The 24,753-nt window shown below is 41.8% G+C and overlaps 1 protein-coding gene across 1 annotated transcript in view; it reads right to left on the reverse strand.

Annotated features, from left to right (window-relative positions):
- Positions 1–539: 539 nt before the first annotated feature.
- GDF11 (growth differentiation factor 11) overlaps positions 540–24,753 on the reverse strand; it is a 28,633-nt gene continuing 4,419 nt past the window's right edge. Inside the window, exons 2-3 of the mRNA XM_077328804.1 lie at positions 3,222–3,595; positions 540–1,717 (exon numbers count right to left, since the gene is read on the reverse strand). Of these exons, the coding sequence (XP_077184919.1) occupies positions 1,337–1,717; positions 3,222–3,595 (755 nt within the window). The 3' untranslated portion in view covers positions 540–1,336. The remainder of the gene's footprint in view (positions 1,718–3,221; positions 3,596–24,753) is intronic.

Raw genomic sequence — 24,753 nt, forward strand, 5'->3', positions numbered from 1 at the left:
CTTAAAAAAGAAGAACTGCACTTGGGCAAAACAAATTTGATTGGTCATTTTCAGTTCAGCGGTTAGCAAAGAAAAGGCTCTCGTTCCACCATATTTATGGAGATTTTAATTACATAAACATTATGTAGAAGTGGTGCTTGAACTAGTAAAGCCCTACTGTCAAGAATTAAGAAAGAAATAGAGGAGATTTGGCCTTTCCTCAATTGTATCTTGAAAATACCCCTGTTCTGATAGTAAGGTTTCTTCTATGTGATGGTTCAAATAATGCCAAAAAAATAAATAAATAAACAGTACTACGAGAGAAAAATAGAACTGAGACTTTTGTCCTCACCTGCACAAAACTTTCCCACATGGTCCTTTACTCACTACTGCCAGGATGCATTCATGGTGGACGCCATGTGAAGTCTGAATTAATTGAATTGGGTTTATATTTTACAAGAGTTGCGGGATCATTGAGTGCAGTGGCACTGAAGCTAAAAAGGAGCTATTAGTAAGAATTTCCCCTCCAACAAGACAGCTCCTCAAGACCCTTCTGTGTCTCAGATATGTTTCCATTCCAACATCACCTCTTGCAACCATGAAACACACGGAAGCATTCCAAGTTGATCCCATTTTCGGTTTCTTTGGAGTCTCCTGTCTCTTCAGGGATTCTGTCTCTCAAAAGGCAGGCAGGTTCAGCAACCCTAAATTCCCACACCATACACTCCCTCCCCCATAAAACCTCAAAGCAAAATACCAAATGTCCCCCAAGCTGGCTGGTTCCCTTCTCCTTTCTTCATCTTAATACAAAATATTTACCTCTTTTTCTCCTCTTTATCTCTATAGCTCCATACAACATTTTATTTAACTTAACAATCACAATCTAGGAAGCTTTCGCTGTTTGTAAACGGGTTGAAAAGTCTCTCTCTTTCTGATGAACTTTTTTTTTTTACCATATAACTATTTTTTGCTCCCAGTTCAAGAGAGAAAGACGGTGGGGAAGAAAGAGAGAACGCCAGTAAAAATAAAGCTTGAGCAGTGATGGGTCAAACAAAGGGTTTTGGAGAGGAAGAAAAGAATGCTCCTTTCAGATCTACCTCAGGGAGGGAAGTATTGATCCAAGCCAACTCATCCTCTCTCCAGTAACGTGACGTCTGTTTTGATTATTGCACAGTGCATGATGTCACTTCAGAGATTTTCAATACAAATTCTATTTGTCTTGTTATTTTTTCACCATTATTTCCTCTTCAAAAATGTTTTAAAATGCTAAGGAATGGATTCATCAGTGTCAGGGTGCATCATCGAAGCAGGAATCCAGGGGGATCAGGAAAAGAGAGTGACAGGACAGGCAGGGGGTTTAAGAGCATCCACACCTGTCAACAACCATGCCAGGGATTTTGCCATAGATGATCTGCTGTTTATCATTGAAGTACAGCATGTTGATGGGGGACATCTTAGTGGGTGTACAGCAAGGCCCTGCTGAACCCCGGGGATTGGCCTGTTGCACCAGGTGGGTGTGGGGATATTTCTGCATGAACATATATTCACACTGGCCTGAACAGTAGTTGGCTTTGTACCGCTTGGGGGCGATAATCCAATCCCAGCCGAATGCCTCAAAGTCAACGGTCAGTGGATAACGGCAGCACCGTGACTCAGTTGAGTGCTCATCACAGTCTAGGCCCAGATTCCGCCGGGACCGTTTGTTGTTCTCCAGCACACGCAGCTCCATGAAGGGGTGCTGGGGGTGGGATTGGAAAGGAGAAAACACAACAGATGTGAGTTTATAAACAGTCTACTTGCCCATCCCCTACTACAAGGGATGAGTAGCGCAAAGGAAAAACCAACCAAAGGGGCATAATTTTGTGGCAGGTCAGCTCCACCCAAATTAATCTACCCATAAACTACTCTTTTAGCCCCATCTGTCCATCCGTCTCTCGCCCTGTCCATCCTTTAAGCCAAGCTTATTAATATATTCATCTCCCTTTAACCAATACTGTTCATCCTCATCCATCTACCCTTATCTGTCCTTGCTAAACAATCCATCTTTCCTCCAAGCCTATATCACTTATTACAGTATCCAATAATTTATACAGTTCCCACCAGCAGCCTTAAATATTGCTTTTTTCCCCTCTGAAAAGACAAAGCATAGTGAGTGACAATAAGGAATGATGGTTAAACCTGATGGGTTACATGTTCCTTAAGAAACTGCTGTATGTGACTCTGACCCATCAGCTGATGCTAGGAAAATAATAAATAAAAGTGAAGTAATCTGACTCAACAGACCAAGAGATTGATTTGTAGGCAGTGTGTGATCATGTGTAATAAAGGAAGCTCCCATCAAAAAGAATAGGGAGAATAGATACTTCTAGGGAAGGTTGGGTGCTGTATCTGATTGCAAACCCATGTGCATTTTGTAACAAGGTTTCAGTTAATCTGGTAAACCTCATCACATTGTTAAGAAAAATTAAAACTCCTAACTAAAATGGCTGTTTGCATAAAAGAGTAGTTTAAGAATGGCTAAACTCAGCTAATTCTGTAATGTGTATATCTAAAAATCTATATAATTTGTAGAATTTTGCTTCAGTAAGTCAGTTAATTGATTAGATACTGCTTTACAATATCTCTTATCTCTGATAGCCCTCTTTAAGTATTTGAAAGGTTGTCATTTGGAGGAGGGCAGGATGCTGTTCCCATTGGCTGCAGAGGAAAGGACACACAGTAATGGGTTTAAACTACAAGTACAACGATATAGGCTAGATATCAGGAAAACAATTTTCACAGTCAGAGTAGTTCAGCAGTGGAATAGGCTGCCTAAGGAGGTGGTGAGCTCCCCCTCACTGGCAGTCTTCAAGCAAAGGTTGAATACACACGTTTCTTGGATGCTTTAGGATGCTTTGGGCTCAACGCAGGAAGTTGGACTAGATGGCCTGTATGGCCCCTTCCAACTCTATGATTCTATTAACTAGTAGAACATATTTTGTATTATAGGAATGCCAACCTCCCAGTAGGCCCAGGGGTTCACCCAGAAATACAACTGATTTCCCTGGGGGAAGAATGGCAGCTTTAGATAGTGAACTCTATAGGATCCCATCCCTACTGAGCACCCTCCCCTTCCCAGACTCCATTTTCCCAGGCTCTGCCCACAAATATCTAGGAATTTCCCAACCCAGAGCTGGCAACTCTGCTGTGTTACGAGTTAGGAAGGTGAAAGAAGAAGGCCAAGCATGTTCCTGTTTACCCACCAAACCTTCAGCACCAGGCCCAAGTGAGGTGACAGCCAGGTCATTCCCGTTCGGATCAAAAGCATTGATCTCAATACCCCAGTTGTTCTGTGGCTGCTTGAACCAGTTCTGCAGCACATGTTTGAAGTCAATGCTCTGCCAGTGGCCAATGCGAGAATTCAGGTCAATCTTGAGTGAGCGGATACGGATGTGGCGGCTGCCATCTTCTGTCACTGGCTTGAGGCGCAGGATCTGTAGGTACACTGTGGAGGTGTGCTGAACAGGCCGCAGATACACCCACAACTGTGCTTTTACCACCTTGGTGAACATAATCTTGGGGCTGAAGTTGAAGAAACAACAGTGTGGGTTGCCTTCAATCTGCACAACAGGGTCCGCTGGCAGAGAAAGACAGAAATACAAGCAGTGAGCAACATTTTTTTCACAACCTCAGTTTCCCATTGCTATCGTGAAGTGCTGCTGCCTGAGGAACAATTGGCATCAACGTGTTTATTTCATAATAATTGCTACATCACTTAATACTGCATTTGTGTGAAACAGTTATCACAGCTCAACTTTCAAAAAAAGAACTGTCTTCCCAGACCCATTTTATACAATAACAAGATAGCCAACTGGTTCTGTGACATTGGTCCTAAAAGTGTAAAGTAACCCGTAAAGAGAGATTTGGTCAGGAGAAATTTCCCAGTGCCTTGCTCCTACTACAGTTCCACACAGGCTTCCAACCATGCCCATCAGCAGAGCTGCAAAATGGCCACACACATACTAAGTAGGGACTTGTTAATATTCAGGTGAATCCCTGGATATGCAGAAAAATATAACTTTGTACATGGGGTGGGGGGAGAGAGCCTGGTGAGGATGGAGCTCAGGAACTCAAAAGTTGAACTATAAAACAATATAAAATTTTAACAATTATTTATTAAAGCGCACCAATATTAGGTTAAAAACAAAGTAAAAACGATATTTAAAAAACTATACAAATGTGTTTGGTCTGTTCATGTACAATTAGATCTGTATAGTTTTTTTAAAATATAGTTTTTACTTTGTTTTATAGCTCAACTTTTGAGTTCCTGACTTTGTTAAGTTTGTGTTTTCGTTTTTTGGTTTTGCAGAGGATGGCGCTCATTGCCATCCAGGAGGCACGGAATATGTAAAAAAGGAGCGGGGAAGAAAATAGACAGTAGGTAGAGGACAGATTAGCTGCTAAAGTACCCCAGAGCTTATCATGTTTTGAATGTTGAAATTTGGGTCAAGGAGGCCATTTCCTAATCATTTATTTCCCCCTCCCTCTATGACTGTTTCTGTTATCATAAAGCTAAAAATAATTTCAAACTGGAAAAGGTCCGATTTTAAAATATAAAAACTGTTAACATATACTTCATAGAAGAGGCCATATATATAAGCCATGACTACTCCAATTCTTAAGAGCCTTAGGTTGTGGAGTGGGGTTCTTGATGCTTTGTCTAAATGTAAGAAACTTTTTTGATATTGCTGCTGTGCAAAGTGATTGTAATACATGTTACACCTTGGCAGAAAAATAGCCAAAGAGGTAGCAATAGTTTGTTCCATGGCAAATATGATGCTTTCAGATATTGCCAAAAGTTCTTATGTTACTATATAATTCTGACTGCTCTCGTGTCTCTTTTATTGAAAAGGTTTGTTTTTTTTAATTAATACTTAGATGTACCGGCAGAGCATGGGGGGCTGGGAGGCAGGGCCGGTATAATAAAGTTGTTATCTGATCCTGTCCTCAGCATACAGTTCACAGGAAAGTAGTGCACCAGGGAGAGCGCATTGGCAGAGCTTCATAATGAATGGAGCTGGAAGCTGGAGCAACAGAGCTAGCCAAACTTGTTCATGGAATTTTGAGTAGCCTGCCCAAATACTAAAAACCTCAAGCTGCTAAAATCCATTCAATCCTCACAGAGCTTTTTGTCTCATCAACCATTGTGTCATTCTTAGAATTGACACATATTCCACAACTTTCTCAAGAGAGACTCTTAAAATCATGTAAAAAACGATAGATGAAGATTTTTATCCAGTTCTCTTTTGAAATCTCAGGGCACAGTGTGACTACCTTCTAGCAGTTCAAGAGTGCAATGGTATCAGGAGCTTTTTCTACTGTTCCAGTTTCTATAGAGATTTTAATTTACATTAGGGTTTTGTCAAGCAAAGTACCAGGGGTCTTGTATTTCTGCCCTAAAATAGAATCTACATCAGTTCTTATAGTTGCACAGCGTCACATTGGGATACAGCCACAACTGAAACGTCGTCTTTCACATGGCACTAACCTACAAATGTAGTTCAATTCAGATATAAAAGCCTATTAGCTGGCCACAGAGCACAGTACTCGCACTTCTGAGGTTGAATGCAAAGCAGAAATGTGGAACAATAATCTAGTGCATTTAATAAAGATACCTCATCCCATCACAAAAAAAAAAAACTGCAACAAGCTGAAAAATCCTGCAGCAACATGCTGGGAAGGAAACATGCAAGGAAACGTTGAACAACCAGAGCCATGTTCAAAATAATATTTAATTTCTCCCAATTAAGCGTAGGCTCTGATTTTTCCAGTAGGAGGCAGATTTTCCAAAATAATCCTGAAATTCTGGGGTTTGCACAATCCTCTTCTATTTATCCCATCTTGTACAGAAAGGCAGGATGAGTACAGGACAAACCTTTTTAGTCTTTTATCCGAGATAGCTTGTGAAGGAAATAACATTTATTCATTTTGTTTGTTCATTCAATTTATATACCACCCCTCAGGTTGTCAACTTCTAGGTAGGGCCCAGAGTACTCCCAGAATTACAGCTGATCTCCAAACTACAGAGATAAATTTCTCTGGAGAAAATGGCAGCTTCAGAGACTGGACGTCTGTGGGATCACATCTTAGCTAAGCGCCATTCGCTTCCCTAACTCTGCCCCTCCCAGGCCCCAAGAATATCCCATTCTGGAGATGGAGCACCTCCTCAATCATTGTCTTTATGATATATCTATCTTCAGTCAGCCCTGATCAGGCATCAGCCTTTGCATATTTTCCTCTCTCTCTCTCTCTCTCAGCACTCCTTTCTTAATCATGCTGCCACAATTCTTGGCCACTACTAAGGCTTAGGAGTTATGAGGTGCCAAATTTTCCCTGTTTGTTGGTGGTTGGTTTGTTTTGTTTGCCTTCAGCATTCTTTTAATCATCCGGCCACCATTCAACACTTGGCTTATACTAGGCCACAAGCCTTTTTGGCACTAAAAGTTTGAGTCTTTTTAACTACCAGCAATGTTCCAATTGGCCCACTGCTCAGCATGCAGTTGTTCCTAGGCCTCAGGCCTAAGAGCAACAGTATTTTCCGTGTGTGTGTGTGTGTGTTAGTTCTACTTTTGCACTCCTTCCCAGACTTGTCTACCATTCCACATTCAACTGCTCCTGACCTTAAGGCTCATCTTCCCATCTTTTACCTCAGATTTTATTCCTGGTGAGGCTACCAAGTGTTTGGCTGCTGGGCAGCAGAATTTGCCCCCACAGTTTAGCTTTAGTACTGCTGCCACACAGCGGAGACTGTGGGATCACACCTGCTAGCTTTTTCTCTTCAGTGCCTTCAAGGGAAAGTGTTAAGCCCGTGGAGTTCCCATTTCCAAGATGCCTTCCTTTCCTGAGCAAAGTGCCCACCGTCCACCCTTAAAGCACAGCAGTTTCAAAGCACATAACAAGAGTATTGCCTGAAACAGGGCCTGGGGCATCTATCAGAGACAGGTATGATTGTCTCAATCCTCAAACCAATATTCCCAATCCTGTATGTTTTCTTCTTGAACTGGGGGTCATGCAGGCTTCATAGGGGCTAGAACTAGTGGTACCAGTCTGTTGCTGGCAACTAGAGGCAGCATGGTGGGGCAGGGACGTTGAGAATCAGCAAATGATGACGCTTCCAGGGGGGAAAAAGAAGTAATGTCTTGCCTTTCTAAGTACTCACTTGAAACTCTGTGGTAAAACTGTAGAGTGACATTATGGTGTTGCCTGATGGCAGTTTTTAATGTCCCCCATCCTACTGACCACAAAAGTTACAGTAGATAACCTGAGCTGTGACAGGGAATTCCCCCATCGGGCAGCCCTGGCTAAGGCACAACTCACCTTCCTCAAAACCTCTCCCCATTTCTTATGGAGAGTGGCCCTTTCGGTTAGAAATGAGCCAGGAAGCAAACCAGGGAGTGTCTGCTGGAGCTGAGATAAGACTCAAATAGGCATTTGTTCGCCTATGTCCCACCAGGTTCCTCTTATGATTGGGATTGGAGCCTGTGGAATTCGAAACAAAAAAGGCTCAAAGGAAGCAGAAATGACCTAACCTCCCTTTATAATCTGTCAGAAACCTATAGGTCTAGCAGAAACCAAGCACTTTCACTCAAGACTCCAAACAGCAAAACAAGTAGAACCTTTCCATACCAATCTTCAAACAAAACCGTAGGGAGGATGAGTACTCAGCCCCGGAAAAAGTTCTTGAGGAGAAACAATAACACAGTTCCCACAGATTTTTGATAGGATGTTGAATAAAATGATAATCAGAACCAGGCAGAAATTCACGGTCTTCTTATTCTATAGTAAAATACCTTCAGGGGACCTCTTGATAAAATCTTTGAGAAATTGGCTATCAACATTCAAACAAGATAAACTTCGTCCAATATCAGATTATTAATCATTTTATATGTTACAATTTACAGCTGCAGGTAAGATGTCCTAAAGTTATATCCTTCTCCATAGAAATCAATGCTTTTGCTTTGCCTTGGGATGGCAGAACTCGCTCTACCGTGGGCCTGCCCTCGTCCCTGACCCAGAAATTGTAGTTGTTGCAAAATGTGGCTGCTAGGGTCCTCACAGGAACACATTGGAGGGCCCATATCCAGCCTGTGCTGAGGCACCTGCATTGGTTGCCAGTTGCAGCCCAGATCAGGTTCAAGGTTTTAGTTTTAAACTTTAAGGCCCTTAGCAGTCTGGGACCTACGTATCTGTTGCCCTACACCCCCCACAGGGATTTGCGCTCTGCAGGTACCAACTTGTTGGTCATTCCCGGACACAGAAAAGCTTGCCTGGCCTCGACCAGGGCCAGGATCTTTTCAGTCCTGGCCCCTATCAGGTGAAATGAGTTTCCGGGAGAGCTGTGGGCCCTGCGGGAGCTACCAGATTTCCACAGGGCCTGTAAGACAGAGTTCTTCCACCAGGTCTATAGTTAAGGCCAGTGTAGGAGGAAGATCTGGTGCCCTCCCCTGAAGAAATACCACCTGTTTTTGGATCACCATGGGTGGTGACTGGCTGATATAGTCCTCTGCCAGCCTGGCAGCAGGTGTACTGTTATAGGGAAGGATTGATTTTTTTACTGCCACACTGTATTGCGTAATATTATTTTTAAAGGTTTTTTATTGGTGCGGGGTTTTATAGTGTAACCTGCCATGAGTCGGCATGCCAAGAGTGGCAGGAAATAAATCTAATAAATAAAATAATAATAAGTAAGTGTGACACATAAATATAACATACCTGGCTTGACAGTACTACTTGTGAAAGCACCTTAGGAGTTCCGGTGAACTATAAGGTGAATATGGGCCAACAGTGTGATATGGCAACTAAGAAGGCTAGTGCAATATTAGGCTGCATTGCTAGAAACATAGAATCGAACAAGGGAAGTTATAATACCACTCTATTCCACATTGGTTTGACCTCATTAGGAATGTTGTGTCCAGTTCTTGGTGCCACAGTTCAAGAAGGATATTGAAAAGTTGGAACATATTCAGAGAAGGGCGACTAAGATGGTTGAGCTGTTGGAATCCATGTCTTACGAGAAGTCGAAAGAGTTGGAGTTATGTGTAGCTTGGTGATATGATAGCTGTGTTTATGTAAAAGGTAGACATGTTGAAGAGGGGGCCAACTTGTTAACAAGGACTAGGAGCAATGAGTTCAAATTACAGGAAAAGAGTTCCAGTTAAGTATTAGAAAGCATTTTCTAATGGTGAGGGCTGTTCATAGATGGAATATTGCCTCAGAGGGTGGTGGAGTCTCTTTCGTTTAAATTTTTAGGGGGAAATTGAATGAGCACCTGTCAGGAGTGTGTGTGTTTTAAGTCCATGAGAAGGTAGGAGAGCTGGACTGAATGCCCCATTGTAGTCTCTTCCAGCTCTGTGTGATTCTGATCTCAGGTTCATGAAGACAAAGATGGGTGTTTATAAGCAAGAAGCTATAGGTTTCAGAACAAGGAATCTCTATACTTACAGATAACAAACAAAACTAACTAAGCAGGGACTGCGCCTCATGAGAAAAAGCCATCACAAATATCAGAGGGGAAGCAGACCAGTAAACTGTACTGTACACAATACAAATATAGCAGAAATAAAATAATCTTTGACTTTATATGTGCCCTGACTTGGAAAGCACAGGCTATCCTGATCATCTCAAAAGCTAAGCACAGTTGGTACAGACTTGTGACATGCACGTTCTATTTCTCTGTTAAGTGCTCAGTATGTAAGTATTTATAATATATTCCAAGGCCTGGAAACTGCAGGTGTCCTGAAGTTATGTGAGGAATCCAAAGTCCCTAGTAATGCTACTTGGCGGAAGTTAAGAATCCATTTGCCAAATACTTTACTTGAGTATATGTTTTATGGGCTCCATCTCAGTAAAAGGGTTGGCTAATACTGGGATAGTCAACCTCCAAGAAATACCAGGGTTGTGACAGAGACAGCAATGACAAACCACCTCTGAACATCTCTTGCCTTGTAAATATCTCCGGGGTCTCCATAAGTCAGATGTGACTTGATGGCAAAAAAAAAAAGGAAGCCAGAAGTACAGTTGTCATATCCAGTATGGTACAGTATCAGTGTAATTCCGTGCAGAGTTGCTCCTGTCTGTGCTTATGAATTTCAGTGGGGAATTTGGATAGAGTAACTATACTGTATATCTCTGAGTATCAGTTGCTAGGAATAGCATGGATGTTGCCATTATAGCTTGCTATTGAGCTTCCATGTGGCATCTGACTGGTAGCTGATAGAAAACAAAATGCTGGATCTCATGCATCTCTGAATGGTTGAGAATATTCTGATTTAGATGCCACTCAAAATCTCAGAGGATGGAGTTATTTCTCTCAGCAGAACTTAACATCCCCCTCCTCTTTCTGCAGCTCCATCCAGATTCACAACAGTTTTTGCCATCTCTGTCTACATACTTGGTATCCTTGAAATTTTCTGCCATTCACGGCACACAAATTCAGAATTTATCCCTTGCTTTTTGACTGCCTAAAAAGTTCTGATATAGTGACAAATTACAAAAATACAAACAGCACAGCAGTTACTATGTAAGCATGCACTAAGAAAATGACAAAAATTGTGTATTTTTTTTCAAACAACCTTATTTCAAATAATACAAAATACTGTTGTTTCTGCTCAACAACCAACAATGGCTAGAAAATATTTTGTTGGTTGTTGAGCAGAAACAACTGTATTTTGTATTATTTGAAATAAGGTTGTGGAGAAAAAGACTCTCAATTTTTGTCATGGCTTATTAGTACATGCTTACATAGTAACTGTTGTGCTCTTTGTATTTTTGTTATCTGTCTACCATGGTTCTGTTTATACTGACAAATTAAGCAATTTGTCAAGTACACTTTGTGATTTGGAAAATGTTTTTATGATATAATCTCAGTGGCTTCAAGACCAGGACATTAATTAAATCTTTTTTTTAATGTCTTTCTACCTGGCATTCTCATTGTTTGAAATGGGCTTTTCCTTCACCAAAAAGAAACACTTTTTTCAGGAGATTTTTGGGTATATCCATATTTTAAGAATGCAGTAATTTGTGTAATTTTAGTCAATACCACATAGTATCTGTGACTAAAATTACATAAATACCTTCTATCTCGGGCCCGGGTCCTATTTAGGAGTAATCAAAAGTAGCCTGTATTCTCTTTAGATTGCCTGGAATAGCTTTTCTAGTCATACATGTCTATCTGTCTAATTCAGGCTTTCTCAACCAAGGTTTCACGAAACCCAGGAGTTTCATGATGGCCCTGAAAGGGTTTCCTGAAAGGGTGAAAGTTATTTTTTAATGTATTTTTCAAATTTGTTAAACATGTATTGGGTGATACGACCATATACGGTCATGTTGACCTGACCCCCCCCCCCCCAAAATGGCCAAAGATGAGCCTGGAGGGGGTGGGAAGGGGAGGGGCCTCAGGTGGATTTGTATACAGCTATGCTTCCCAACCATATTCTACACCATTATGCCACTTGTGCCACTGTTTCAGGGGTTTCTCAACAGTAAAAAAAATTGAGAAAGGCTGCCTTAGGGAACCTCTGAACATTTTGGGAACAGACTTTTTTTTAGCTGACCATTTGTTTGATTAAATTGCTGTCCTGTTTAATATTGTTGGGTTCGCATCTATCTATTTTAAACTATTTTTAAATGTTATAGTGCAGCTGCTTCTAAACTAAATGCTTTAAAAAAATTGTAGCTGTTCTTTAGCTGAAATTCAGTATTGAAATAAATTTTATAAGTAGATAAAAACCAAAATGCATATCCATACTGAGTGGGGGGATATGCTGCATGCTTGTTCTTTTTGAATCTAAACATGAAACTGCCTTAAACTGAATCAGGTCATCAAGTCAGTATTGTATACCCAAACTGGCAGCAGCAATCCAGTCTCAAGCAGAGGTTTTGCACAATATCTACTGCCTCATCCTTTTAACTGGATATGTCGGATTGAACCTGAGACCTTCTGCATGCAAAGTAGAGACACTACCACTGAGATACAGCCCCTATTGTAGGAACTGGTATGTGGAATGGTACAGTATAGTCTTGTCTAATCAGATCACAGAAGCTAAGCATTACTTGGATGGGAGACCACTAAGGAAGACTGTAGAGGAAGGTGATGGCAAACCACCTCTGCTTACTCACTTGCCTTGAAAACCCTATGAGGTTGCCATTGTTGGCATTGTTAGGAATGGATGTATCCTTCTCACCCTGGTCTGTAACTCCTCATGCTGACAACACATCTTCCCTAGGATTAAAGATTCTGGATGGTTAAACAGATACCTTTTACCCTTTTCCATTTTATCTTTACAACAACCACCCTATGAGACAGGTTAGGCTGACAGAAAGAGACGGTTCATCCAGTGAGCATCCATAATAGAGTGGGTATTTGAACCTGGGATTCCCAGATTGTAACCAGGCACACTAACCATACTAACACTGTATAGTGGGCAGAGAAAGAAGTATGCAAGAGGAATTGTTGGAAGTAGCAATTCTACAGGGCCTGTAAAACAGAGCTCTTCCGCAAGGTCTTTGGATGGGGCCAGGAGCTGAGTCAATTGGAACATTTGCCAGGCAGCCCCCAGAGGTAGCTGTTGACACCATAAGCAGATGTTTTAGACCACTGCCAGGGGGTAGCGTTGGGTTTTAATGGGACTAGGTGATTTTATGGGCTATTATTTTAAAGATGACTATTACCCGCCATGAGCGACTACGTGGGAGTGGCAGGATACAAATGGAATAATGATGGATGAATGGATGGATATTACCACTCTACTGAGCAAAGTGTGAAACTTGGCAGAAAAATAGTGGCAAGAAGGGAGTTCCACAGACACCATACCATATAGACCAGGCTCCACAACTGTTCCTTCTAACCACCCACCTTAGTTCTCCCACAGTGAATAGAGGCATACAAAATAATGTTCTGGGGTTTAGTGATTAAGAGCAGGGATTAGATTCCCCGCTCCTCCAAATGCAGCGAGTTGGGTGACTTTAGGCTAGTCACAGTCCTCTTAGAGCTGTTCTCAAAGAGCAGTTCTGTCAGAGCTTTCCCAGCCCCACCTACATCACAGGGTGTCTGTTGTAGGGAGAGGAAGGGAAGGCGATTGTAAGCTGCTTTGATTCTCCTTTAGGTAATGAAAAACAGGGCATGAAAACCAACTCTTCTTCTTGGGAAATTCCTGGAGATAAATGAGCAACCATTTTCTCCAAGGGAATTTCTCACTGTTGTCTGGAGATCCATTAAAGTTCAAGGAGATCTCCAGGCCTTGCTTATAGGTTGGCAACCCAATATTGTTTGCATGGCTTTTTGTGCCAGTCCCACACAAAAGGCCTCCTATGGTTATGCAAAGTGAAGAGGTCATCTTTCTTTTATACTTACATTTAAAGATCTTTCCTCAATGTAGACTGATTACTAGAAAGGTAATCAGTTAAATTATTTAAATTGCTTTTTATGTCTGATGGCTTGTAGCTATTGAGCTTACTCAATAGTTTGGCAAGTCTGAAAATAGCCTTCGAAAAAGATAGGAATTTGGCAGCTCATATTGGCAAGAAGAAACTTTGTGGGTGGAATCCTTAGAATATGCTGATTAAGGAAGAGATGCTTCTTTAAAGACTAACTAGTCACCTCTAGCTCTACAGGAGAACTGGGACATAAACTGAGAGCACAAATAAACGTACCATCATGCTGAATATAGTGACAAGCCATGCAGAACTGAACCAATGGCCACCCCTGGATACTTAGGATACAAACTGAGATAGAAATCTTTTCACCTCAGCAGAGATCAAGCCCTCAGTGATTCACCTCTCTGCATGAAGGAGTGAACTGAGACTCCCTTTGAACTCTGGCAGCAGGTAAGCCAAGATAAACACCTCAAGAATTGATGGGTTGCCTAGCAAAGAAATGCACTGGCAGAAATGCCAGACGCAAAAGAGACCCCACTATTCCTCAACACAGAAATAATGGCCAGGGTGAATGACAGAGGACGCCCTCCATCAAAACAGCCTAGGGATCGAGAGGGAGTTATCTTGCTACACAAATAGACTGAGGAATGAAAGAGGCACTCTTTCTCCCTCCTCCCTACTAAGCATCAGCCAGAAACACCCAATGGCCAACCGCCCCCCCATCTCCTCCTCTGTTCTCAGACATCTGGGTTACATTGAGCTGGGAGTGCCCCTTTGCCCCTGCATGGTGCACTCCTCCCTGCTTAATCACCCCCAGCTGCATGTGCCATGAACCGCAGGCCTTGCTAACACGCCAAGGTCACGACACAGACCGACCGCCTCTCCCTGCACAGCCGACCAGGAGCGAAGGCCTCTGCTAACAAATGCCCAAGGCAATTTGCTGTGCACAAGTCCCAAATTAATGCTGTGCTCCCCTGGGAATTTCTCTCCCCCCCTACATCAGTCTCTTCCAGTTCTTAAAGTGACAGAAGACCTCTCCCCCCCCCCGCCCCTCCTGATCATTGTTTCAGACTAGCTATGTGAAATGTATTATACAGACATTGCCCAAATTAATGTGGAAAGGGCAGTTTTGAGACTAGGAATAGGAAAATAGTACTGCCCTGGAAGCAAATAGATACTGGTTTATTAGGATATTGATTTATTGTATCTGTTTCTTGAATTTGTTAATAGATTCTTGTAGATTGTAATGGTGAGGTGGGGTTATTTGCGGGGTCACTTAATAGCACTTGGATCTAGCAAAAATTGTCTCTGTGGTTCATCTGCTTGGTGTTCTCTTTGGTGTTACTACTTCTGCACCCCCCTACACAAAAAAATCCTCCCTCGCCAGGGCGCTGTCCATGGTTCTGTGACCCACCCCTAGTCATTTCCCACACACTGTAAAGGAAGGGCACGAGAAAACCATAGCATGGAGACGGCAATTTCCGGTCATGGGTAACTGCTTGTTTGGGTGAAAAGACTATTTTCAAAACTAGATGATCTGGTCCCTTGTATTTTCCCCTCCATGTCCTCATTGTGGTGCAAAGAACAAACACTGCAAGCCCAGCTCTGGGGGGTGTCTCTATGCAAATCTCTACTTCACGGATTCAAGAACGTTCAAGACAGAAGTGGTTATATCCAATCTCAATTCAGCCTCACACGCTGGAATTGCAAAACCATTAAAGCAGTTTCTAGTTCATTATTTGAGCTTGATCAAGGATATGGAGAGTGAGTTCTGGGCATCATATCATGCATTCATGCACTCTTCATCTGACCCCTTGTAACTTTCCCACGACCCTTATTAATGTGGCCACACCTTATAGAACAGGGATAGAGATTTCTATGGTTGATAGACAGAGCATGGCTCACACAGTCTCCTGGGGAAGGATCACTGCTACACTGGAGAAGATCTGAGTTGGCCCTGAGTTGGCCCTTGAGATGGAGCTCACAAACTATACACTCAAGTAAGGCATTTCATGAATGGTTTCGTACTCAACTCCCACCAAATAGCAATAATAGGCTGCAAAGGACACGCAGTAATGGGTTTAAACTACAATGATAAAGGCTAGATATCAGGGGGGGAAATTTCATAGTCAGAGTAGTTCAGCAGTGGAATAGGCTGCCTAAGGAGGTGCTGAGCTACCCCTCACTGGCAGTCTTCAGGAAAAGGTTGGATACACACTTCTCTTGGATGCTTTAGGATGCTTTGGGCTGATCCTGCGTTGAGCAGGGGGTTGGACTAGATGGCCTGTATGGCCCCTTCCAACTCTATGATTCTATGAAATTTGTCTCCCTGTCCTCCTTTTTGACTTCAGGACATTTGCAGTTTCCAGGCCTTGCGATTCGATATTATAAACACTCAGGTAGAATGTGCATGACACAACTCAGTGCCTTGTATTAAAAGAAAAATACACTGGAATATGTTAGCAAATATGCTACTTATTCTTCCACTAATGGAAATGTGATTGTTGCTACTATTACCGTTCATTACAAATTAGAACATTCTTAGAAGTCTGGCTGGGAGTTTTGGTACAAATAATTAGGCACAAAAGATATCAGGTCTTAAAGGTCATCTCTCCAGTCAGAAAAAAAGACAAATGAGTAAAATGGGGTTGTTTGTTTACAGCAGCAATGAGTCAAAAACATTATATGCTTGAAGATGTGGAGTTTTTTCACAAATACTTTCCATTTTATTCTATTGTATCAATTTTGAATTCTACCAGGTTTAGTGATGGTTGCTGCTAATTCTGATGCACATGCTGGAATTCTCAGCTATAAACTTTACATATCTCTCTCAGTCTCATCCAATCTGTGCCCCAGTTCTGAATAATAAATGAGATCATGAATTATTATTTCATCTTTATGAGAAGCAAGGGAATTATTTCTATTTATGAGGGTCCCCTATGAAGCGATGCATGGTATCTAATCCTCAACTGTTAGAAATTTAGTGACAGAAAAGATGTGCATGTTTTGTTACAATAGTGATTTACCCTTTTTAGCAAATATAATTGGATTTTATTTTAATTGATAATTGCTTGGATGTAGCCATTCATTCTTGTTTTTCCTCGTTCTGTACTTAAATTTACCTAATTAATAAGCAGAATCCCTTAAATTTTTCTCTTACGTTCCACTGCTAATAAATCCTGTTAATTACTTTCTCTCTATTTCATTGTTTCTAAACATTGTTTTAGATGTTTGAATACCAAATATAGTTGTAAGGTTCCAATTAAACCCCTATCGCATTTACATAGTGAACATGAGGTACGATGGGGTGGAGGGAAATAGTCGCTCTGGACTGGAGGACATCTATAAGGCAGTGACATGGTCCGTTTTTTCTATATTCATCAAACACTACTCGATGGATGTGGAATCCAGAAATAAAGTGCAGTGGAAAAGGCTGTGCAACAAGCAATTTTTCGTTGATCAGCCCATGCCCTCCTTCTTGGATAAGTGAGCTTGCTATTCTCCCATGTGAGACTGCATAGAAGTCACATAGATGAAAACAGAGTTGCACTTAGCTGTGACCCCTGTTCATCAAGAGATTTTCTATGCAGGTACACATCCCTCCTTCCTTTCCCGCCTGTGGGCTGATGACCATGCATGGGCCTCCCCACTTGAAATCAGGGGAGGAGTGCTCACCCTGCCTCTGTCACATGATCCTTTGGGACAGGAAAAAGAATCTCTGTAGACAGAAGGAAGGGGGAGCACTCTTTAAAAACCTCTTTAGAAGCCTGGAAGCTCTTCTCCACAACTGGCCCGCTATCGTGCAGTCCCCATGTGTGCATGCACAAAAGGACTGATGAACAACAATGACGGGTAAGTGCAACCTTGTTTTCTTAGCTATTGGACCCATTTTTGAGAAGCATTCCCTTGTTTTAAACATCACCCTCTGTACATAGTTGAATAAATGCATCCTATTTTTAAGCCCACGTATCACATTTTTAGGTGTCTGAATTTTCCTGCCTGGATGCATTCCCTTTCCCCAAGGCCAAACTATTCTTCTTTTAATGCATCTCAGGATGAATGTGTGCTGCAACACTTCACAGGTAGCCCAAGGCCATCTAGCTGACACACATACATATACAGGTCATTTCAGAGCTTCACATTTCCTTCACATCTATATACAGTCACTCTTTAGTGGGTGACCCCCCAGACTTCCCCACACAATTGGTGATATGAAATATACACTAGAATTGCCCCAGCTGAAGTGAGTGACATAGACAGTTCTATTTGGGAGTATTATAATACTACTGGTATTCTACTGATGTAATTAACTATGGTCAGTTCCTCTAGAGCTGGCAGAACCACACTGTTACACCAGTTACTGCCATTGGTAATGATCATTGCCCTTTACTAATTCCTAGACATGGTACATTGGAAAAAATTTCTATAACCAGAACTTTACCTAACCTGACTATCTTGCGGCACCTAAAAGAGAATCTTGCGGCACCTAAAAGACTAACACATTTTTGACACAGCTTTATTTTTGGCACAGTCACCACCCATTTCAGCAAATGCAGTGGGCTCTTCCTGTGAACGCTTATGGTACAATCAACCAGCTAGTCTTTAAAACACTTATTTATTGTTGCAAGGGACTGACACAGCTATCCCTCTGGAAGATGTCTTGCCAAGGGAATAATCCCCTCAAGATTTTCCCATTTTCACCCAGAACATTACAAGTGGTGGTAATTATGTTACAAACTACAAGTTGTCCCCTTGGGGCACAAAATTAATCAAGCATTGCCACTTTAAAGCTTGATTGTTTCAAGAGACAGGTATTCATGGAAGCCTTATTATTCCCATGCTGTACCCTCATTGGATTAGACTAGAGTTGATTCACTGAACACCCACATCCCCAAGACCCACCTTTTGGAAGAATTTGCTTGGTGACATTTGGTCTATATGTTCATATTAACAAGGAAGGAATTTCTTAGACTAGAAACACAAATTTTGTGACTGTGTTGTACATAAAACCCTAATTAAATGGCCTATAATATATAGTTTTCCAATTTTTATTGATTTCTCTGTTCCACGGCTTCTTTTAAATGCACGTAAATTAATGGATCTGCCCATGTCTTTCAATACTAGTCCCTCCCTTTGGTATTTTAGCTCTACCCACACAATCGGCAGTCTTCCTGATGCCCATCAGAACCTCACCCTCATACATTCTAACAAAAAAATCCCGTATTTTGACTTTATCCTTGTACACAGAAAATGACTTCTGCTCATTGCTCTGACTTTAGTGTTGATTTAAATTCACTAAACCCAGAATGTTGTACCAATGTGGGGGGAGTAACATTTGGTGGGTTTCACACTGTCACCCCCCCCCCAATCTTCCTTCAAGCTACTTCATTAACTTCCCCTCCCCACCTCCAGTGCCCAAACGAAAGGTCAACAAGGGTCATGGGTAGCCAATAAATGGTTTAGAACCCAATTATCCTTCCCTAGTTTCTTGTCTATGGATGGGGGAAACGTACGCTTTAGATTAAAAAGGGGAGGGAGGATGGGACTGAAGGAGTGAGGAGAGGGGAACCAGAAAGGTTTATGGCCCCACTGCCTATAAAACCTTCCCTTCCTTCTGTTCAGGAACCATAAAAATACTCACACACACAATTGCTCCATGAAAGAGTGTCAGCAGCAAAAATCATAATTGTCATCAGGGGAGAAGGGAATGAGGAAGAGTGCTAAATATTCTAGGAGGTGGGCTTTGGGGTCCAGCAGATAGCCAATCCAGCCAATCCAATGAGCCTAGGGGCAAGAAGAATTATTCCAGAAAACCAATTAAAATCAGATTGGACTACCCTTGTCAATTTCAGACTGGGTGGTGTGTGCCATGTTGGCTTTATTTTGGGAGGGGGGCAAGCTGTTAAGGGGAGAGGGATGGTTGTGGGGTGGAGCAGCAAACGTTTAACACAGAAAAAAGCCCCAGCGTGTCGCCGATTTTATGGGCAGTAAAATTTCAAAGCCATCCAAGTCTATTAATGCTGGAGAAGGAAATTTCTCAATGAGCTGTAGAATTGACCAGGAGGGAAGTCCTTCTCCCCACTGCGATTCCTCACACTTGTGCCCCCCACACCCTCCCACCCAACACCCCTTCCTTCCGCTCAGCCTTCACACGCTCCGGACCATACGCTGCCTCCCCTCACGGCCCTTCCCAGCCGGCACCAGTTCAAGTGAGCATTTGGAGTCATAGATTTTTCCATGGGTAGAAATCTCCTTTTAACACAGTGTTCCCACAGAACCAAAGCTTGGGAACTATACTCTGTGGTGCCAAGTTTATGGTTATGAATTGTGTGCAAATTCATATCATGGTGCATTCTCACTGTGTGTGTCACATACATACACACACTAACATCATATGCTCTTTGGGGCAGGGATAGTCTGTGGATCTTGGCATAGAAAACTGTTGTCTCCAATTCGTATTTTTAGAGTCTCAGCATTAATTACTGTTATTCCCTTTTTCTTTTTGTAATGTAAAAATACGTAACAATGATATTGCTATTGTAAAATTATTTTTGCCTCACCTCTGTCTTCATCTTGGATTCCTGGATACTTTCAGTCCTACATATTATTGTGACATTAATTTGGAACTGTTCTCATCATGGTTGCACAGAGACTGGTTCTGTAGATCAGTTACTGTACTTCTGAGCCACCATACATTCCTGGATGTTCTTTTCTGTTGTGTCTATTTTGTCTTCAGATTGAGTGGGTGGATTTTCTTCCGGTGATGCAAAGTGTTCATTTCAAGTCCAGCAATTCAGTGTGAATCACCCCTACTGAGGACCTAATGGCTTTCTGTTCTTTGATTTCCTTAACCTACTCTACAACGTTCTGGAGGAGGCCTGTCTTAGCAGCCAAGTCCAATGTGGAAGCCTAACCCACCATTTAAGACTTATTTCAATCCGAGGTAGGTATCTTTTTTCCTAAACTCTCAGCATGAGGAATTTGTACAAATAAGTCACCAAACAAGCTGTCTTCATGAACCTAAGAGTTTCTAAAAAACTCTCCAGCTTGGGAGTAGACCTATTTTTCCACTGTATGTCTGCTTACCACTTGTCCCAGGCCAGCCAGATATGGTATCATAACTGAACAGCAAAAGAGACAATGAAGGAAAGCTACCTGTTGTTCTTTTTCTTTTTAGTTAAGCTACTGCTCAAGTCCACATAATAATGAGACACCATCCTGATTGTGTGCATAACTTGCATTCATCATGAAAAAAGTTTTGGATATGACTTCCAACACAAGATAGAGAGCATCACAACTTCTTTCACTCCACAGAGATGTTGGACTGAAGCAGGAGCAGATTATAACTGTTCAGAGACAAGTAACTGAAATTTGAGTTCCCTTTTAGGAGCACAGAAAAGCAGACCTGGGTCCCCCAAGCCCCGAGAGCTCTCCTTCCATAGACCTGAGCTCTTCAGTCAGTACAAATGAGTGGCATGTAAGATCAATTTATTGCCTTCTCCTCTGTCTCCTACAGTAGTGTTGTTTGGGGCTGTTCTCTAATCTCCAAAACTAGAAGGGGGGTGATCTGTTTCTAGGTGCTGTCTTCTGTCACCATCAAACTTTTGGCAAGTTACAAAGAAAATGTAATGGATTGAAATTAAAAAGAATCTACTTGGGTCTACCATTGCAAGTGCGTCTGTGGGGTCTACAAGATACCACTCATGCCATGAATGTTAGAACGAATGTTGGAATGCATTAGTCATGTCTGACAGTGCCTAGGAAGCAAACAGACATACCATGTAGAACTCAGCACATTGCTCTTTTTCCATAGCATATCCCCTGCATGGCTTACATTCCACATTATATTGTGTGAATTCCATTGCATTATACTTTGGCCTATCCAACTACGTTATACTGTAGTATGTTCAGCTTACTTCTAATACATAGGTTCAAGTGTAAGTCTTGCAAGTTCAGTGACTCAGAATCTTTTTACAATGTGACCCCAGCTGACACAATTTCAACATCTTACTCAACTGGTGTTATTAGGCTGCTTGGGTAGAGGATGTACTGTTGCTTTTATGTGCTTTAACAACTAATGGTCAGCAAGCAGGTTTGTCTTAACTCCTATAACATTGAGACAATAAGCCTCTCTCCATCTCAGCAGTAGCAAATGATATAGATTGGTAATCAATCAAACTGTATTAAAATAGCCCGCATTTCACCCTTGCTCCTTGAGCCAGAAACCAGGTACACATCCTATGTGTTGGACTTTTTCCCAGAATCCACAGGACTCCTCATTCATAATGACCCACACACTAGTTCCCCATGCCTGGCTGTTCAATCTTCATTCTTCATTTGGAATAGATTTATCAGATATCAGACTTTTATGAGGGTGGGGCTCTCTGTCCAGCACAGAAATCTGTGTAGGTTAGACATGAACATCCGCTTTTGGGGAAATCACTGTTGTAAGGCGAAAGCCATATTGAAAGGATCATATATACCAGAGTAGGGGTGGCAGGCCTGGTGCACAGAAAAAAACAAAGATGCTCAACAACAAACTGGAATTAGCAATCCAACTGGAAAAGCAAAGGCTGTGAGAGTTGAAGAATGCACAGGGTGGCTAAACAAAACATGTACATGAGAGCAGATGGATGGAAAGGCTAAGTTAATGTTAGTTGTCACTATAAGTTACATTATATGAACGGTGTTCAGAAAATTCCAGTGATATTGAATTATAACTCATAAAGACACTTCCCTGTAATAGGAATGGGGTGACCCAGCTTCCATCTGATCTTCATATTAGATTATCAAGAGATATTCTGTCTTCTGTACTGGGTTCTACATAGTGCTGTGGCATCTCTACATACCTAAACACATAGGTATAAAAGTAAAACTGCACAGGGACAAAGAGAGATACAGCTCCAGCCAACAACTGTGAACCTTGGAAGAATCTGAGATCAAATTGCAGCTAATGATAAAGAGAGTGAAGGGTATATAGAAGCTTTTCTTAAACTAGGGTAGTCCCAGAACTAGGTGAAGACTTTAATGACTGCAAAAAGTCAACTAAAATATGTTTTTATTATGACGATGCCACCTACTGAGTAGCCAAGTACAGGCAAAATACACTACCCCCTTTATTTTTTTTAATTTTTATTATTTTTATTATAATTAATAAATAATAGACAATCAACAGAAACGCCCCACCAAAAACAAAATTACCCACAGCACAACTCTGTAGCTTCATAAACCTTTTGAATCCTTTCACTACCCTCTTTAAAAGACTGAATTTTAATGGAAATTCATTGAAATGTTGTGTGTGGGGGGGGGGAATAAAGTGACAGTCCACACTCATATAGTACAAAGAATAAAGAATTTGGGGAAAACATACAAATATCAAAGTTATCTGTACCTATCAGTAAACTATAAGTTAACCTCGAGACTGATAACTCGAGACGCCCCAAAATATCGTCAACAGATTCTTTGTCCAGAATTGGCAGCATTCATGACTGGAAATACTGCTTACAGTTTGAAGTTTAACAATTAAATCCACCCATGGAAAAAAGGTCCAAAAACTACATCCTGCCCTACCCGCTGATTCACCTCAAAAGGATGGTGTCCTGTAAACCCAAGATTTACTCTAGAATACCAGAAAGAGCATAGGAACCTGATGTTTTGCCATCCTTCCATGAGAAGGTGTCATTTCCTGCACTCAGTGGGAACAGGAATTACATTCTTGGGTACATGTTCCTTCTGATCCTGTAAATCTGACCAGGACAAAATAGTGTATCCACAAAAGCAAGATGGATTAAACATTATCTCACAACTATCACATCTTTTCTCTTAGAGTTGGAAGGGATCTTCAGAGTCATCTAGTCTAACCCCCTGCAGAATACAGGAAATTCATAACTACCTGCCTACCACAGTGACTCCAATTCCATGTCCAGATTATGCCCCCCCCAGAAAAAAAAAAAAAGAACCAGAATCCCTGGCCAGTCTGGCTTGGAAGAAATTCACCTTCTGATTCCAAAGTAGCGATCGGCATTTCCCTGGGCATGCAAGAAAGGGCCACAAGAGCAAAGCACGGATACAATCCCTTCTGCCTACCCACATACAAAGTTCACAGAACCAGATTCTTATCCAGTGTTCAGGAGGCATTAAGAAATATGTGAGCCCACTGGAAGAACCCAAGGTTGGAACCAGGAGGGAGTTTCAAGTTGGGCTACAAGTGCAATCATGAAAGAAACTGCAGAGTTGATTCCTGTGAAGAACTGACTTCTGCTCAATATAACTTTAGTTGAGTGCAATCATGCAATATTTGTTTATTGCTGCCTTCTGTTCCTACTTACTGCATAGGCCTGAGCCTACCTGCTCATTCCAAATCTGAGACGGCATTGCTGAATGTTGTTTAATATCTGTAAATCACCGATGTCTGAAAGAGGCTGGGGACATTGTGAGGAACTCGATTCACTCTGTGAAACTGCAAACTACCATGGCAGGCCCTTTCAAAGAAACGGTTTTGGGAGAATGGATTAAATGTTTACACGAAGTCCCGTCCTGTAATATTAAATAGTTCTGAAAGCGTATTGATGAATGTGGATGAAAAGCTTGGCACTACTCCATCACATTTCGCAGTTCCTATTTTCTGTCAGTTGATGGTCACTTCTGCATTGGACTGTCCTGTGTCAAAGGATCTCAACACTTCCTGTAGTGCCTGCCTCTTCATTGTTTCTTGGCCTTAATATTTGATTGATAACCACTGGCGTAGTTCTGATTATCCTCTAAACCTGTAACATGACACTGAGCTTTATAATCACTATAGAAGATAGCTATAACTAAGAGAAGCTGAACAACATGTTGCTTATATAGTCTTTGGGATTTTTGTGGATGTTGTTGTGCAAGGTTAAGGGAGTCAAAGTTACAACCGAAAACCCATGAGCCACTCCTCTTCCATTCTCCCATCTATCTAATAATGCCAGCTTCAGTTTTTTACTAGAGTCATGCTCAGCTGGCTCTCCAAGCATTGAGATTGAACAGTCTGAGTTGATGATCCAGGCGTGAATGTTTTATGGGACAGTGAGAGGCAAGCAATAGATTTATATGCAGCTAGCAGTACTATAGAGTCTCTTGTGGCACAAGGTGGTAAGGCAGCTGACATGTTGTCTGAAGCTGTGTCCATGAGGCTGGGAGTTCGATCCCAGCAGCCGGCTCAAGATTGACTCAGCCTTCCATCCTTCTGAGGTTGGTAAAATGAGAACCCAGCTTGCTGGGGGGTAAAATGGTAATGACTGGGGAAGGCACTGGCAATCCACCCCGTATTGACTCCCCAAAAAACGCTAGAAGCCATCACCCCAAGGGTCAGACATGACTTGGTGCTTGCAC

The sequence above is a fragment of the Paroedura picta genome, chromosome 3 (assembly GCF_049243985.1).
Source record: "Paroedura picta isolate Pp20150507F chromosome 3, Ppicta_v3.0, whole genome shotgun sequence".
NCBI classification, from domain to species: Eukaryota; Metazoa; Chordata; class Lepidosauria; order Squamata; family Gekkonidae; genus Paroedura; species Paroedura picta.